We start from the raw sequence: 19148 nt of genomic DNA on the forward strand, positions 1-19148 counted from the left end.
TGTCATACTCAGCTCTTCCCACCCTTGGTGGCTTAGTATTTTATACATTATCAATTACTATTCTATAAACACAAAGATCTCTATTTTGTGTCCTATCTAGAAGATAATAGTGTTTGGGTTTTGGTTTGGTTTTTTAAATGTATTTATTTATTTTGGCTAGCTTGTAGGCAACAAAATAAAGCAAAGAGAAAAAAGTTTCTTTTTGAACATGGTTACTATAACTGTGAATTCCTGATCAGAAAGTTTATTTGGTATGGTCTAGATCACTGTCTTACCCATCTAGAAGATTCATTGTTGTTGTGGTAACTTCAGTAAAAAGAAGAATCTTTCCCAGCTTCTTTGTTTGAAGATTCTGTTGATATGTCTTCAGGTTGAAATGTTCTGATGAGAACTGTCCCATGTCAGTGATGACTGGCATGACAGAGGGAGTTATCTCCATTTTTGATTCATAGGATGAAACAAATTTAAGAGACACCTTGCTGGATGCTCTTAATCCTTCAGCATCTACATTTCCCTCCAGCCACTTCAGAAAAGCAAGATGGATTTCCTGTGGGCAAAAGAAATAAAATAAGGCATATAAATACAGACCACCACTTGTGGAGACATACAAACATTCTTCCAAGAACATCTTTATTCAGGCAATCATCTTCTACGTCAAAACAGAAAAAAACCCTCCAACTCCTCTTCAAAGATCAATTACTGCTGCTTGTTCCAGTCCAGCCTGGCCTGACTACTTGGTATTGTCTTCCTAGACTTGAGATTATCCTCCTTTGCAGATTACTTAGGCTTAATAATCTTTATAACAGGATACGTAGTGGTTCTCCTAAATAATGAAGCATGGAGTGCACACACTCATCTGTATTATGCAGGCTTTCCAACATGCTAAGTTTCTTTGCTGGAGGCCCTTCAGTCCATTTCTAAGACTTGATTTGAAGGATAAAGCAGTAGCTAAGAAATACATTTACTGATTCCTCAGCTGAATACCTGCTAAAAGGGCTCACACCAGTCACAAGTGCTGTTCCATAGGGCTCAGCATAGGGGCCAGTCCTCTTTAGTATCTATATATAGAGAGAGTATATATAGAGGCCAATTCTGTGAGGTTCAACAAGAAGTGCCAGGTCCTGTACTTGGCTCACAACAACCCCACGCAGCACTATGGGCTTGGGGCAGAGTGGCTGGGAAGCTGCCCAAAGTGGAAAAGGCCCTGGGGGTGCTGGCTGACAGCCGGCTGAACACGAGCCAGCAGTGTGCCCAGGTGGCCCAGAAGGCCAACAGCATCCTGGCTTGTATCAGAAACAGCGTGGCCAGCAGGACTAGGGAAGGGATCGTGCCCCTGCACTCAGCACTGGTGAGGCCGCACCTGGAATGGTGTGTTCAGTGTTGGGCCCCTCACTGCAGGAAAGGCATTGAGGTGCTGGAGCGTGTCCAGAGATGGGCAACGGGGCTGGTGGAGGGTCTGGAGCACAAGGCTTATGAGGAGCGGCTGAGGGAACTGGGGTTGTTTAGCCTGGAGACAAGGAGGCTCAGGGGGGACCTTACCGCTCCCTACAACTACCTGGCAGGAGGCTGTAGCAAAGTGGGTGTTGGTCTCTTCTCCCAGATAACAAGTGATGGGACAAGAGGAAAGGGCCTCAAGCTGCACTAGCAGAAGTTTAGCTTGGTTATTAGGAAAAATTTCTTCACCAAAAGGGTTGTCAAGCATTGGACCAGGCTTGAGTCACCATCCCTGGAGGTATTCAAAAGACACGTAGATGTGGCACCTAGGGACATGGTTTAGTGGTGGAATTGGCAGTGCTGGGTTAAGATCTCAAAGTTCTCTTCCAGCCTAAATGATTCTATGATTCTGTATACTATCAGCTAACGGAGGCTTTGCTACTATCACATTAAATATAGACAAAAGTGAGTTAATTAGCTAGCTAAAAGGGAAGCATGTAACTCAAGAATGCCCACAACTAAGAAAATTCTGCCAGTGTATGAAATGCTGTTGTATATATGTTGCATATATGTCCTGTCAATGGCAGAGATAGCACACATTTCCGTGCAAAAGATTTTATATACAAGATTTTTAATGAAGATACATTTTTATATATTTTATATAGAAGATGCAATATACAGGTGCGTTTATATATAATTTTATATTTCTACAAACTAAAAGTTTGATTTTTATCTCATTTTCTTGAATGTGAAATTAAGAGATGAATTACTTGGATTATTATCTGTCTGGTGACACCCTGAAACAACTGTTACACATTCACAGAACTCTTTCTGAAGATATCTAATTCTGTTTTGGGAGATTTGATATGAAACATTTACCATTTCTTTAGAAAGCATAAGTTAACAGCCCATGAACACAGAAGCTGGGACTTCATTTTGCTAAGTGTGTAGCTTAAATTTTGAAGAGCTTTCCTTCTAGACTCAGAGTAGTCTTTTATATGATATATATGAAACCACATAAACTGGTTTTTATTCTACTGAAAATAATGCACTAGTGATTCTTGCCCTCAAATTTTTGAGAGAAAGACATCTGACTTCTAAATAAAAACCTAACCAAACATGTTCCCCTTCTTCCCATTACTGCCATATCTGGAAACCAAAATACAAATGTGTCTTACGTGAGTGCTAAAGACAGGACTAAGCTCTCTTTCCCCTAAACAAGATTTCGCTGAGCTCCAGCCCAACTTCTTAAAACCCACAAACCACAATTAAGAGCAAACTTCCTAAAAACAGTTATCTGTACAAGGAATTACTCCAATTTTCCAAATCCCACTGTTATATCTTAAGAAGGAATGAGAAAAGTGGTCCTGTTCCTAACACCTTTCTATAGACTTTCCATCCTCAGAAACTACACATTCTCAAATTTCACATTTGCTTGTGTGACAATCTTTATATACTGAATATCAGCAGACTTACTGGTTTGCAGCAGAGCATAACACAAAAAAAAGAATAGTCTTCCCAAATGCAATCAGGCGCTAGCACCTAAGGCCCAGGATGACCTAAGAGTGACTCAGTAGCTAAACTTCAGTTACCGACAAATTACTCCTCGTTTCTTGGTTTTCTAAAGCTCCATCTGAACTCTTTCCATCCAACCTCTTGGATAAAATACACTTTAAATATTTTCCTTTTTTTTTTTTTAATATATATATATACATCATAAATGATGATGTGGCATTAAAGGTTTTATAAGCATGCCTTTTACTTGATCTGCATGAAGCAGTTGTATTCTTCACTTAGTGGTAATATCACAGATTTGACTGCTGCTAAATTCTTTACACACTATCATACTTGTTTTACACACACAGAGTAACTTATTACCTGTAAGTGGTATTTAGAAAAATTATAGCTTTTGTTCTTGTCAGGGAGTATATAGAAAAACTGTGTTTAATCAGAAAGTGCATTTTCCTATGTCCTTTCCAGACACAGAAATCCACTTAGCTTAACTGATTGCACAAATTCTAGACACAAAAACATAATGTTCACTCACAGAAAGAAAGGTTTACAGACTTACAGAAACAGACATTAAGTTAAAAAATAAAGGTGCTTAAAGTATTATTACATTCTAAATAAACAATGAAAGCACTCAATACTATGTGTCAGAAAGTCTGGTGTACTTTGCCACAGCATACTTTCTGAGAAGATTGAAATAGCATATATTTATGTGTGATGTTACATTATTACAAATATGCCACATAATTCCTAACTTTTATACTCTTGAGTACATTCTTTCAGGTGATTTTTTCCCCCATAGTTTTTAGGTTTATTTCTTGATTTGATTTTCTTGTTTCTAACGCATACTGAACCATTTAAGAATTGTTACATGTGTATAATTATGAAGCTAATTTTCCCCATAACACACATGTTTATTCAGCTGATCAAAAATATAAACATGAATAATTCATAATTAAGAACAGCGTTTCATTTTTAAAAAATCCTAAAAAATATGGGTTTATATTTTTAACACAGCAAGGTAGCTAGCACTGCCCAAGCACACACTAGAAAAATTAATTTTCACTGTAAGAACCTCCTTCACACAAAATTACAGAAACACAGATGCTGACCCAATGCATTTTGGTCCCCACAATCACACACATTTTTGTATAATGAAATTAACATATATAAGAAGCCGGGGTTAACCTCTGCTTCAGCTCCATTTGTGCGATGTGTCGCCAAGTTCAGGATTCAGGTTTGAATTCACAAGCCATCGCCAGCCACATCCGCTGATCTGCAGCAACCTCTGGCGGCCATTTCAATGAGAAGTGCTGGTTCAGCAACTGACTGGCCTTCCACACCTCTGGGACCAGGTCAGGTGTGTCAAGCAAGGCACCCAACACAAGGTAAGGGAATAACCAAACTCCTGGACACTGCTTGTCCTGACCATTACTAAAATCCTAAAACACGCAGGCACAAGCATTAAATGAGTATGCAATCGAAAAAGCTGTAGCTGTTACATATTCAAGCACCACCAACAGTATCTGCATACAATCATACTAAAATCTGTATTACGCATAGTATCAGTAACATACCTCGTAAATATAATAACTACACTTGGTTTAAGGTGGCACAAATATATTCTGAAATTCTTATTCATCATTACTGCATCAGTTTTAGATAGGAGAACTGAAGTCAAGCTAAATTTAGTTTCCTATAAACCTGCTCATTTTTCACATCACATTTATACGTACATTCTCTGAAGCAGTTACTGCCTTCTTTCTTAGAGTAAGCATGAAATTTGATCCATCAACCAAACAACTGGCAACAAGAGAGCTCATCAGCTTTTCACAGTTAAAATAATCAACTTACAAATTTAATGTTTGCAATGAGAAATTTTTTCTACCCGTATTTTAAATAGTAAAAGCACAATATATTTTCAATGCATTGTAAAAAACAATTATCAAAAGCAGAAAAGCACTATACCAACAGGAATTACCCACCACTCCTCACTAACAAATTCTCCCCCAGCACTCCAAAGCACAACTCAAATCCTCCCAGACGGAAGCATGGAGATACAAAATTCCAGAGCAGTGACCGCCTCACTCATCTGGTACCCAGGGACAAACAGGTCAGCCAGTGGAATTTTGACTGTGAGACTGGAAGTGTCACTGAATGGTAAGTTGTTCTGAGCAGGTAGGGAGATACGGTGGATGCTAATTTGCAAAATCCATCGAAACAGAGTTAAGCCACTGCATACTACATACCCTCAGCTCTTCCACTGATCAGCGCAAAGGTTTATTAGGGGTCACTGTATCGAGGACTGGAGCTCTGACATTGCAAGTTGTTAAACTACATTTTAAATGGTAATGGTAACATAAAGAAGGAAGAATAAAAGCTGTATTTGGTTTACGATTTAACATCTGCTTTCTATGATTTTAAGAGTTTAGTCAGGTGTGTGAAGAAACTGCTACGTAACAGAATTTTTCTTTTGCTGTTTAAAATTCTTTTTGTTTTCATAATAATTAGTTTCACTTTTTCCTAATTCTTAGTGGTTGAGATTGAACAAAAAGGAGAAAAGAGGGAGACATAACAGACAAAAACCAGCTGCATAGGAACCCTTCTCTGTTGTAGTATAAAATAACAGAAAATTACAGCTCCTGATGGAGAAGATTTTATTTGCACCTGGGCTCTATCAACCAATGAGACTTACACACAAAGCACATAAACCTTCAGTTATAATGGTTCAAAATAATCCCAAACCACAGACTTTATTCTTACATTCTACTTATAGATATGAAATGTTAATGTATTTTCTTATTTTTATATGTATGTTCGTATACACGCACAGATATACGGAAGTATCTCTCTCATCGGACATACTTGGGACTGGTCTTTTCTACCAAACCCTGTGACGATAGCTCTTAAACTCTGTATCAATGGAATTCTTTGTTAAGACAAAATTCAGTCACAGCCCAAATTCATTTGGTTTCTATTAAAAACATGGAGGTGAAACTAAACGAAAGCTAAAAATATAATGTCATAAACCAAACAAACATTATACATCAGTCAGTGTTCTCCTTTCTTGGGAGGAAAAATGAGACAATTTTAACTACTGATCCTCTACCCGATGACTCAATATTGTGACTATAATATAATACTTTAGCTGTTGCTTGTTGAATAAGTAAGGCCAAGTATTCACTTTCTGGATATATAGCTAGAACATGATTTAACAATTTTTCTCCTTCCTTTGCATAAAATGTAATAATTTCCAATGAACTACCTCTATTTTTGCTTCACTGTACTTTAAAAAAGTTCGCAGTTGATGCATTGATTCAATTATTATCAGTTGATATACTGATTAAATCACATACACATATATGTTTATTAACTGCAAACAAACAGAGATTGCACAGGTAGGAAGTACTAGCCTTTGAGAGGAGCACATGAATGGCTCGTCTGGAGCATGACCACGTTTATAGACGTAACACCTTCAATATGGCCAACCTGGGTTTTTTTCTGAATTGACTATTTTCAAATGAGTGTTATCCAGTTCAGGTATGACTTCAAACATATATATTTCATTCAAATTCTGTAATAGCACTGATAAAAAAGAACATATTTTAATAAATTGGAATCTGATTTCAACTTTTAGGATATAAAAATACACACATACATATATACACAAAAAATATATTCTTCTTGTATTACACAGCTTTGCTCAACAGCCCTTTAAGTTTAAAGGTGTTAAATTAGCCACTGGAGAGCTTCCATAGCATCTCCTAAATCCAACAGAAACAAACTGAAGTCCAGCGTGGTAGTAAGCAGCAGGCTGGTGCCAGCAAAAAACACATCTACGGTGGCAACTCCAGCCCCAAATGCTAGTGACTTAAGAGGCCAGCAGTAGGAAAAGTCAGCTATTAGCACAAGAGGGCAAGGTTTTGGCAGACATTTCTAACTAATGAGGCACACAAAATGCTTTTCTGATGCTGCCTGTGTTTTGACTTCCTGTAATAATTACATACTTTGAGATCTGAAGCACGCAGCAGTTTCATAACACAACCAAAGCCCCATTTCAAAATCCTGTTCATACTTAGTCAGTATAGAAAAATACTAAAAATAAATAAACATTAAATGGTACCAAAAACCTTACTGTAAAGATGCAGAAAAAACATGACGTTATATACAATCTTTATTTTTTCCATCTATATATTAATAATATATATTATATATGTTATATATTATATAGCCATATTTCATGCCTATCATCTATATATTACTTTTTACTGATATTTTGTAAAATATTTTATAAATACTAAGTTTAGTAGAAGAATCCTTAATTAAAAGGTATGACATTCTTTCACAAGCGGGGGGGGCAGAACCTGGTACAATACCTTTCTCTTTAAGAAAAGACTGAAGAAAGGAGAAAAAAACCCACAAAACTGAATGATCAGATGAGGGAAGAAGATAATCTCTTGGCCCTCAGCCTTGACAGAGGAACTGGAAGAGGATGAATAGCCCAGCTGTAACCTCTTCCATAGAAACACTCACAAAGATGGGAGAAAGGTTGCTTTTTCCTCCCAAGAAAAACAATACTGGCAATTAAGTTGTAGTGCCATCTTCTACTAGTTCAGCAGGACTTAGGAAAGCTGTAGGTAGCAGATGTATTATTTATGTTTGTGTGTCAAAGCCAGTGTCTCCAACAATACAACCAGGTTAAGAGATTCATTAGATAGTCATAATTATTTCATTATTGTTCAAATGTCATTAATATGCAGTAACATTACCAAATCACAGAACAATGACTACAGTCCTAAGTAGTTGCCCTTTTAGACTTAAGAAAGTGTAAGCTTGAAGATGGATTTTGTAACAATTGAAATAAAAATAAACAGAACTGTTAACCACAAAGGCTATTTACAACACATTCAAAATCTGATTTGAAATATATACTCCAATTCATTTTCAGAAAGTATATATATAGAATTTTTCTCTTAATATTCTGCTTATAATTAATTTCAAAGTTCTGTCTTTGTTCAAGGAAATAGATAAAACTTGAGCAAGCTAGTTTCCCTCCATGGCCCCACTAGCTGATTTCAATCTATGTTCAGATTACTTAAAATATTTTCATTTGTTTTGCATATTTTATTAATAGGAAGATATTTCAGCTGAGGTCACTCTATGCTAAGCCAAGGGAGAATCTGTGCATCTATCTTACTCTCTGTGGTATGCAGAGGGCCATTATTTTAATGACTGGTGTTTTAGTTCATAGTATAAAAATCCTAGGAAGGAGAGAAATTCCCAGTTCTCCACTCTCTCCTTTCCCCATCCCCCCAAGAACTTCATAAAGATTTTATTGTAGTACAACTGAGGTGCATTCTCATTTCATGTTCTCATGAGCTTCTGTAGTTACTTTGCTGATATTTGCTATGCATTCTCAGGATACTACATAACCAGGAAATCTGTTTCAGTTTATTAATAACCCTTTTTCTATTTCCTAAACCCAGATACGGTGCAAAACATGAGTTGATTGCATAAAATATAGAAGGGCATTCAGAAAGATGGAAGGGTTTGGTAACTTTAAATTCACAACCAACTGGATTTTTAGGAGTCTCTGGTGGCTTGGGTAGTTACTTTAGTCTGCAATATAGTTTCTCAAGAGAGGCAGAAAAAGCTAGTCATTTCTCAAAGATCCAGAGACCAAGCTCCTTATTTTTGTCCCCACACTTCAGTGTGTTTTTAAAAACAAGTATTACATTACATAACAGTGCATCATCTCAGCAGTAAGGGGAATAGAAACAGTCACATATAGAAGTGGGTCCATTTTGCCAACAGATATGTAGACTATCTAGTCCAAAAAAGGGAAAGATTTTTAATGAAGTGTTGCAAGGTATCCTTATCCTTTTTACTGCAGTTACATTTCTTTGAACATGGAGTATCGTAGATTTCAACCCACTCCCAGTCTACACGTGCAGTCACTGCTCATAAATCTGGTCCTAAATTTGAATCCAAAATGAAATGTAGCTTTAAAAAGTACTGTATATAGGCAGAAAATTAATTTATCCAACGTGCAGCAGTCCATTCTAAAAACAGGCTGCAGGGTCCAGGTCAGAATTCACTGAAAAGTATATCAGATGTTACCTTCTGTAGAGAAAAGAATGCTGTCAATAAGGTTAAAAAGAAAATAAAAATAAATCAGCTAGCAATGAAAACGAAAACTGGTTTTCATGTCAAGTTTTTCATATCAGTATCTCTGTTGGTTTTAGCACAGTGTTATGCATAGGTATTAGGCTGCTAGACGGCACACGCTAGCGTTCAGTCACGCAAAACAAATACAGGAAGTGAGGCAATCACATTTTTTTCTTTATTGTTATACGCAAAAAAAGTATCAAAAACTCTTAAAAGGATGGAATAAATAAATAAAAAAGTGACTACATACTGCCCTAAGCATAACATTTGTTTTGATTTCACAGTGTTGATAAAGTACTGCCTTTACAGTCCCTGACTAACAGCCTTTGCAGCCACAGGACAAGGCCCCACTGCACTGTCCTCAGTGCAGCCCAGAGCTGAGCAGGGGAATGAGGACAGCAGAACAACACTGTAAGGTGCATCCTGGCTTTTGCTTTTCTTGCTCAGCTGCAACAGAACAGTCTGGAAGCAATCTTCCCAGCAGCTGCTCTCATCAACAAACTGTTTATTGTAAGAAAGTGGCTGGGTCAAAGGCTAAACGTCATCCAGAACTGAAAGCATATCTTTAAAAAAATCTGAAGCCGTCCATGCATATGAAAAAAAGCACGTTACATATGAAAGAGACCCATATTCCATTCTGAAAGGCCAAGAGTCTACTTAAACAAAAACTTAATTTGATGAAGCAGTATTTTATAATGCTGCACTAATTTACTTCGGCTTGTGCTGATTTTGAGGCATGTACAAGGTTTCTAAGAAAAACATAAGTTATTTAAAATTCAATCTGCGTTATATGGTAAAAAAATAGTTGCATTAAAAATATTCTAAAATACTTTATTAATACTGAATAAGTTAGCTCCATATTCACACACAACAACAAAAAAATAAGTACTCCTCTAATGCATTACAAATGCACCATAAACGTGTTACACAAGTTGAAAAAACAGGTTTAGGCTCAGTATCAGTTTTATCCCCAAAAAAATAGAAAAAAATCTGCAGGTTTTATGATGCAGGTAGCAGAGCAAGATGACGTACTAAACGCATGGGTATTAAATCCTCCACAAGCACTCGCCAACTCAGTTTCAAACTTTATCTGAAACTTTTGAATGCAACAGCCCATATTCAGATGTCAAAACCTCTTCCAGAATTCCCAGTTACGTCAAGAGTCACTAAAGGATTGAATTTAACCAGGTTTTAAGCCAAGCGTACTTTAAAAACTGTAATTTACATTACCATATAACTACATTTAAGCATGTGAACACACACACGCACACACAAAGGAACAAAGAATGTATGCATCAACCCCTCCATATTTAGCATAATTTAGTGATATCTATAATAAAGTTTTAGTTTAAACTAAAAGATACTAAAAATTACAAGACAAAAATATCATTTAGTTGTTTGTAGCTCTTAATCTCAAAAATTAAACAGTATATGACCACCTATGCAAGGTAAACTGGTATAACAACATAGGACAGCAATTGGGGTGTAGCTGCTGCAACAGACTACAAAGCTGACTTTGAGAGTAAAGGATCAGTAAGAACAAGGTCTACTTTTGACATAATATCACTACACAACACTTCACAAAAATGAGCATTGCAGTGAAAGGGCTGATAAATCAGAGGACTAGTAGGTGTTGATTTATCCTACCAGAAAAAGGCATGACAAATTACAGTTTGACTATTTAATTCTTCATGACACCTACTTTGTAACAAAACTTTTGCTATATTTTTGAAGAAAAATGTACAGTAAATTTAGCATATGTATAACTGTGCTAAAAATAAGCACAGAGAAACCAGGTAGAAAGGAAAAGACATTCCACTTTTGCACTAAAATCTGAACATTATGCATATTAAAGTGTGGGGTTTTAAAAAAATAAATAATCAAAGTCATGTTTAGAAGAATAAATTAAGATATAAATCTAACCCTAAATGCTGTATGCATTTATTTTAAATTACTCTCAAAAGTATTCTGTATTGACTAGGAAAAAAATACAGAAGAATTTTGTTCTCAGCTAATAGGGCAATAAATTAGATGCAATATATTCAGCTGGTAAAACTGGCTCTGTTAAACAGCTATCACATAATAATATTTTTATTTGGTACCAAAACTTTTTTTTTTTTTAAACTGAGGATAAAATTGTTGAAAATCTTGGAATTAGTACTAGAATGAGTTAAGTAAATAAAACTTAAGAAAATATTTTTTCTTAGCACTGATAATACACAGTTCTTAGTTTTAAGGTTTTCTATCAGGTTCGTTTTGCCTTTCAGCAGGTTTATGTACACAAAATGTGAGTGAATTTAGTGTTCATTAATATGAAATAGTAGAACAGAAGCCAAAGATTCTCCTCTGAGCACTGCAAACATGCTTTCAACTTGAACGACAAGATTTCAGCTGTACCTCAGTTTTGCCCCTTCTCAGCAATAACTCCCAATTCTGTCACACTGTAGGGGGTTTTGGGCTCAAGAATTTCTGTGAAATATTAGGGTGAAACCACAACACATTTTCACATGTACCACAACTCAGAGACTACAAACAGTTATGTCCCTAAATTGCACATCTAATGTTCAACATGTATTATATATTTTACAATTGTTTCTAAAACATATTCAGGTTAACGTAACAGTTTATAAATAATAAAAAAGATACTACAAGAAACATCTTAGAAAGGAATAATTTCTTGCAACTTATATACTATAATGGCAAGAACATGCTTGGCATATTATTTATAGTATACATACTCCAAATATAAAAAACAGTATTAAGGTAACAACTACTAATTTTCACTGTAACTAAGATCTCCTTGCTAACCAAGGATCCTAAAAAAACACTAGCATGAGAGCACGGGATTATTCCAAAAAAGTGAAATAATGCTTTTTATTTAGCGGAAAAAAATAAAAAAAGTTGAGCTTCATGCTTCGAAAATACATTATGTACATATACAGCAATGTAAAATTTAGATATCAAACAGAACTCTGAAGGAGGCCTCAATAATATTCAGATTATCACAAATTAATAGATTTTTCTATTAACACGGGAAAAATACAGTATTCACACCCACATACTATAATGCTAGTTTGTAAGAGTGAATGACAAACTGTATTTACAGTTATCCTAGCTGCATCTTTTCTTAACACATTGTAATTCTCTCCCTTTTTCAGTCCTTTCAGATTTAACACTTATTTTCTTCTGCTAGGATTGAAACCTTGTTCAGAACAAGAGGTAAATTTTTTTCTTCAGAGCTAAACCAAGAAGATAGTAACCCAATCATACACTGCACTTTGCCATAGCTGTCAGGGTCCTGATACACAGGCAACTTCAAGAACCAACTTCAGAGCCAGCCTTCTCAGAGAGCAGCCATCTGAAAGCATTTCTGCGATGGTCAGGGATAAATGGGGAAAAAAAACAAACCCAAACTTAATTTGCCTTTTGGAGGTGGACACAGAATATACTTAACACTCACAGGGATAAGGCTAAACATTTATATAGTCAAACCCTTTAGCTACCCAAGGGCTGAGTTCACTTTAGTCAAGTCATATACACCACTAGCTTCTACTCCAAAAGACCACGTCTGGCACACAGAACTTACAGTACTGCAGACAACACAGTAGACGTCAAAGCTCATGACTGAAATTCAGGGTTTTAGAAGTGACTTTGGGAAGGCACTTGAAGCAAACAGGAACAGACTTGAGACTGAAGACAGCATATGAGAAGTGGTCAATAGAAGTAAATACAGGCAGTCAGGAATATTTTTGACAATGGCACATTCTTTATTCTGAAGGACTTTGGATTCCCTTGACTTGTCTCTGAGGATAACCACCTGTTTCTGTGCTTAGGGATATTTATGGTCTATTACTGTTAACAGTTGAGGGAAGACCCAATCTGTCAAACAAAATTTGCAGTATTTTTTAATGCAAATGGTAACACATAATGTAGAACATAGCCCAAAGAGAACTCATTTAATAAAACCTAACCACAATGTGAGGAAGCATGCTCTTGCATTGTTTTAAGACTCAACTGAATAGCATACCTGAAAAAGAAGATGCCTTCATTTTTTAGACTTTTCTCATTAAAATTTAGTACTAACCCAAGCAAAGAAATGTCTTGCGGGGCAGTGGTCTGCCCAGGACAACAAAATACAGCCTTACAGAAATACCTGTTGAAAACTATGTAAACAGTAAATGCTTGCTACATGTGGTCGCTAATGTAGCCTGTTGCTAAGGTTAGTGACTGCAGCGCAAGCCTCAGACTTCTGAGAAAGCATAAAAGCTTTTAAGTGTAGTAACGGTAGAGCTTAACATAATTTTTTATTCCAGCTTAGCAGCCAGTGAGTGAAAAGGGTTTCCAGCTCCCAAGTCACATGGCTGTATTGTGGCTAGCTCTATTTCCTAGCTGACTGACAACAGAAAGTGGCAGAACTGAAACTTTTGAACCCTGCTGTAATACAAAAAAGAAAAACAGCCAAGGTCTGGGCAAGAAAGTCTTATGGAGGTAAGGACTAAGACTATGACATCCTACCCAGACTACACTTCTAAATTCAAGGGCCTGGCCAGAATGAATCAAAAGCTTTGAAAGACTGAAACCCACTCCAAAGATGAACTTTTAATTGAATATGAACCACCTCTGTTGAAGGCCCTAAACAGTCTCAAACAAAAGGGTTAACTTCTAAAAACAAACTCTCTTGAGGGGAAACAGTTTCAGGGATTACTTCAGTCAGTACTAAAATGCAAAAAAAAAACCCCAAACACCCAAAAAGTTTAAAATGCATTTCCAGAATAGTCTCACACAAACTAATGAACTCAAGCTACAGACAAAGTGTATACTTAGTCTGTGACACCTAGTAATTAATCTCTCCTTGGTTAAATAAGGACAGTTTGGGTCTCTGTTTCTTTAATGTAACAGCCAGGGAACCAGGAGACTGACTGAGAGGAAAGCAATTATTATTTAACTTTGAGTTTCAAGTTTGATGTGTACTTTCAGTTTGTTGAGCCAGTGTTACCACACAAAATCAGGAACGTAACAGTGGTTGTGAAAGTAACATTCTACCAGCAAATTATCATATGCTTCCAAGAGGAAGAGACATCCTTGAACAGATGGAGAAATTGTTTTGTATGGAGCAATACGGATAGCAAGAATTGTAGTAAGGCTTACTGCAGTTCAAAAATGTCTAATTATCTATTCCTGGGCTGCTAATTGGAGACCATTATTAGACAGAGTGGATCACGTAGGATAGAAAAAAAAGAGCTTGACAATATTTAAAGAAAACCAAAGTCCACTGCAGAGATAACAAAAGCATGACCCTATCATTGCTACCTATTCATACGTACCATTTGACTGAAACACCAAATTAAACATTGCTGCTGCCCAGATGTTGCCTATGGCTAGGAGAGGTAGAACAAAAAGCCTTCCATAATTGCAAGAGCTGATGAACTTCTCTTTCAAATAACAAAATTAACACTTGCTGCTCGAATGATATGAATACAAGGACAAAGCAGCTGCCTTATCAATGTAACATGCCCCTTTAAACTTGTATGTTTTCTCCAACAGTGGCCAGCAGCAGATGCACAAGAGAACATAGCAAACATAAGGTAATTATCTCCTCTTCTAGCCATGTACATCATAAAGATTTGTGAGCCAAAGAGCATATGCCTCACAGCTCCAATGAAGTATTCTCCCATGAAAGAAAAGTAATCTTTTGAACTTAGTTCAAAACATTCCTGACATCAACTATGCTCATTTAAAATAACGACAGAAGTATTCTAAAAACAAAAGTACAAGTTTAAATGCTTTAAGGTATTTCTAACAAAACCTCAGGAATTCAAACAAGCAGCTCAAATATTTATGGTAATTTTCAGCTCATACTGCTTATGGTAACTTTGGGAAAGTCCCCTCTCTCTATAGGAAGCAAAAAGTAAGAATAAACATTTGCTTTCAGCTACTGTATTTTCCATCAGCTAATATATTGTACTAATATACCAACATGTAAAACACAGTCAAAAAGTGGAAAACTAATTAGATAACTTTTATCTCTGCAGCTGCTGCTCCTGTCAGGTAGCTGTGGTACATGAACTAATCATAATACCAACAATTCCATAGAAGTCTATATTCCAGACCAGAAAAATGCATGGATAATTGCTTATTTCATGAAATGAGTTCTGAAGTCAAAACATGCCATATGTAATTTTTTTATTTAAATCTTGACAATTATGCACCAACACAATCAGTTTTCCTTCTTGCAAAAAATATCAGAAACATCTCCTGGAATTAATTTTTGTCGATTTTGACTGCATGGAAGTGCTGAGACATGCTCCCACAAAATAGTTCTGTCCATCTTAAAATTCAGAGGACCTTAAGATGTTTTGCAATTGCTAACAGTTGTCTGTATACGATAGGTCAAAAGCATCCAGGCAGAGTTCTTGAAAAGGGAGGAGATGGTGATACACTTTCTCCAACTGTATATTGCTCTTCTTTTGATTTTTATAATAAGAACAATGCAACTTTTTCTACTGAAGTTATGACCTGCTTCATCAGTTAAAAGGTAAGTTACAAAGAAATGATGTCCAATTACTTTGTTGCAAGTGTCACATCAAAAAAGATAGGACAAACAGGAAAAAGGAAACATACCTATACTATTCAGTAATACACATTATATCCACAATTTCCCTTCAGAATTGGATCTTAGCAAACAAAAATCACTTAATCTTTATTTAGAGTCTCTTTCTGAAGTTATTAAAAACTGGTATTCACTTTATAGTAAGTCTGTATCAAAGAGCAAGAAGCTGAGCAAAAAATCTAGAGGAGAGTTGTTCGTACAAACAATGTTTTGAGACTCGAAAGTCTGTGTACCCACTTTTAAACTTACTAAATCATCTATTGTTCTGTCTTCAAATCTTAGTTCTCACCATGTGCAAAAATTGTGAATTTATTATGGCCACTACTACTCTTCAACTGCAGTAGGGATTCTGACCCATGTTAAAACTAGTCTCATCAATACTGATCCTGCTAAGGCTTGGCTTTAACAATTATTTTAATTACACATTTATTCAGTTTTTACCAATTAAAAGAAGAATATTTTGAAACATTTTCTGAAATAGTACTTAAAATATTTCTTAAACAAGTTCAACAGTACAATTTAGTACACATTTGAGAAACAATACACACTAGATAAGGGAAGTGATTCTCAATAAAACAAAACTGTCCTGTGTCTTACATCCTAGTGAAATAATCAATTCAAAATAGCACAGATTTTATAGCTGAATTTATTAGATATGCATTACAATAACTTGCAGCTGTAGGGAATGCTAGAAAATGCAGTAATACAAGTTGTTTTCTATGTGGTCAAGTCCTGCTCCTTACCTCTGCCTCTTCAGCTGTTGCCCCATTCCCCTCTCTCCTCCTCCCACACACGGCACTGTCTGTCTTCATCATCTGGTATCAAACTAGATCCACTAGCTCTTCCTCCTGAGGTTTTTCCCTCTTCAAAAAGTTCTTACCCTCATCGGTCAAGGAGCATGCTCCAATTTACACACCAACCCGGAGAATAAGTCCCATCTTAACTTTTCTCAGGGCTGGAGTTCCTCAGGGCTAGTTGTCTTCTCTGGGCCCATGTCGCTTTCATAATTTCTACTATATCATGCATTTATTAAGGGGTAAAAAAGAAGACAATTTCTGAAACTTAAGGTTGCTAATATGACTAACAAAATAAGATTATATACAAACTTTTAAAAAATACACATATTAACACACATATACACACAGACTTACACAAGTCTGTAATATAATTTTATACAGATGTAGTACCATACTTAAGTACAGAACTTCAGCACTGTTGTAGATCCTCTAGTGTTTGCACAAGGAAATGCTGGCACAGATAAAATGGTGAGCAGTTGAAATTCTTACAATTAAATCATGCAATCCTGTGAAGTACAGCTCTTAAGAATACAGACTGCCCTGATGGACTTAGCTACACAGCACATTTACAGAGGATACTTCTACTGGCAGAAGAAAAATACATGAACCACGAAAACAGACAGAAAAAGGTTTATTCTGATTCTTTTTTTCTTCTGAGAAAAAATTGCTTCAATATTCATGTAAATCCTTTGTAATTAGTGTCACCACTACAACTGCCAAGTAACTGAGTACAGTGATTTACTAAACTGGAACACATTCCACTTGTTGTGAAGACTGACTACAACCCAAAATAAAAAAAGCTTTCACATGAAAGCTGTTGTAGAAATTACAGTAAACTTTCTGATTTAAGCTAACAGCTGTTCTTTAATCAGCTTTTCACTATAAGAACTGCATAATGTCAGCCAGCTAGTCAGATGCCAAATTCCATTCCCACTGCACCTGGAATTTCAGGATTTCCTCAACATGTCAGAAACCCCAAATCATTTGTTAAAATGAACTGTCAAATGATAAATACAACAGAATCTCTAAGTCGGTCCCTTCCCTATCAACTGCTGACAAGTCATACACAAATTTTTTTTTGCAGTTTTCTTCTTTGACGACAAACTCTGAGAATACTAGCCTATCTTTTCAATCAATGATAACTCTAATTAAACACCCATCTTAATTTTCCAAAACAAATTCAGCTTGAAAAAAATAAACTTTGTGTTTGGACAATTTTTTCCTGATAACATTACTGTGTAACTGAACTGTCAAAGAATTGTTAAGAGTCAAAGAAATATATTCAGAAGATCTCAAATGTGGTAAATGCACTGTTTCAATAACAGCTAAAGTTTGCAGTTTTGTCTTTTTTGAAGTGTAATATAAAGAGACACTTCTATTTCCTCTTGGTTATATATTTTTATTCAACTTTTCCCTTTAATTAAAATACATAATCTTTTATCATCTAGCCATAATTTTTTAAAAAGTAAAGATACAAAAGAAGCACTAATTAAATTGTTAGATGATCATTAGAATGATTGCTCATTGTGGAAATGTATCGTCATTTCTGAGCAATGGTAACATGATAGCATCTCACAGGACTCCAGCTGATGCCAAGCCTGTTCTCATTTTCCCAGTCTCACTTACATAAATTAGCTACAGGCCCCACCAACAGTCAGAGAATCTCAAGTTTTTTTATATTTGGAAATAATCCACTTTTGTCAGATCTTTACCAGTGAGGTCATAGTAAATGAATCTATGCCAAATTGCCACGGATCTCCAGAGTGTTTGTCACAAGTTATGGATTCTTGCTATCTAAAATCACCCATCTGCTCAAAGGCAGTACCCTGAACCCTGACTCCAAAAGGTTTATCGGTTACAACTTCAGAGTGCTGAAACAAAATCCATGACTTTAATTAAGACAGAATGTGTGCCTGTGTTAGACACACAGCCAACATGAATTTGGATTAATCTGCCACTGTGGATTTTACCTTTTTTATTTAGATTCCTATTAAGAACTCCAAAATAAACTGAAACTAAGAAAACTCACACACTGGCTAGCAACACTGTGCTGAGTGACCTGAACGCAAGCAACAGTACTCAACTCTTAACGCTATTCTCGGTCATTTCAGGAGTGAGAAGTTAGCAGAAGATATGAAAATCAGGCTCGCAAGTGTTTTAAATATATATATGCCATTATGAAAAAATAAAATTTTCCATTCTGTACAGTACGGAAAGAAGATGCCTACTGAAAAAAGTGGTTGAAGTGTCACGTACACTGACTTGAAGCAAGCCTTGAAACATGATAGAATACACTTCAATGTGAGTGGCACTTTGGTCAGATGCCAGCACATAATCATTTCATATCAGAGTTAGCTCTACAATAAGATTAAATGCTACTCAGTACAAAAGGCATTAACTTTTAGTTCTCACAGCAGTATAAATACCCTTTTTATGGAGATTTCTATAAACAAGGTATTTTCTTTCATTCCTCAAATCTTCTTGCATTTTCCAAATTATTGTCAAAAACATTTATTGAATCAATACATATCCAAGAAGTTGTTTACAAACCATAATGCAACTTAAGTATGCTATTCATTATTATATGCCTACAAATGTGATACATGGTTGTTTAACATAAACAGCATGCT

General features: G+C 35.9%; 1 protein-coding gene across 3 annotated transcripts in view; it reads right to left on the reverse strand.

Annotated features, from left to right (window-relative positions):
- The window catches only part of HLCS (holocarboxylase synthetase), a 123843-nt gene that overhangs the window by 78582 nt on the left and 26113 nt on the right, over positions 1-19148 (reverse strand). For all 3 annotated transcript variants that reach the window (XM_040585053.1, XM_040585054.1, XM_040585055.1), the window contains one exon: positions 276-547. In XM_040585053.1, coding sequence (XP_040440987.1) covers positions 276-547 — 272 coding nt within the window. The remainder of the gene's footprint in view (positions 1-275; positions 548-19148) is intronic.

Source organism: Falco naumanni, chromosome 2, assembly GCF_017639655.2.
Source record: "Falco naumanni isolate bFalNau1 chromosome 2, bFalNau1.pat, whole genome shotgun sequence".
NCBI lineage: Eukaryota > Metazoa > Chordata > Aves > Falconiformes > Falconidae > Falco > Falco naumanni.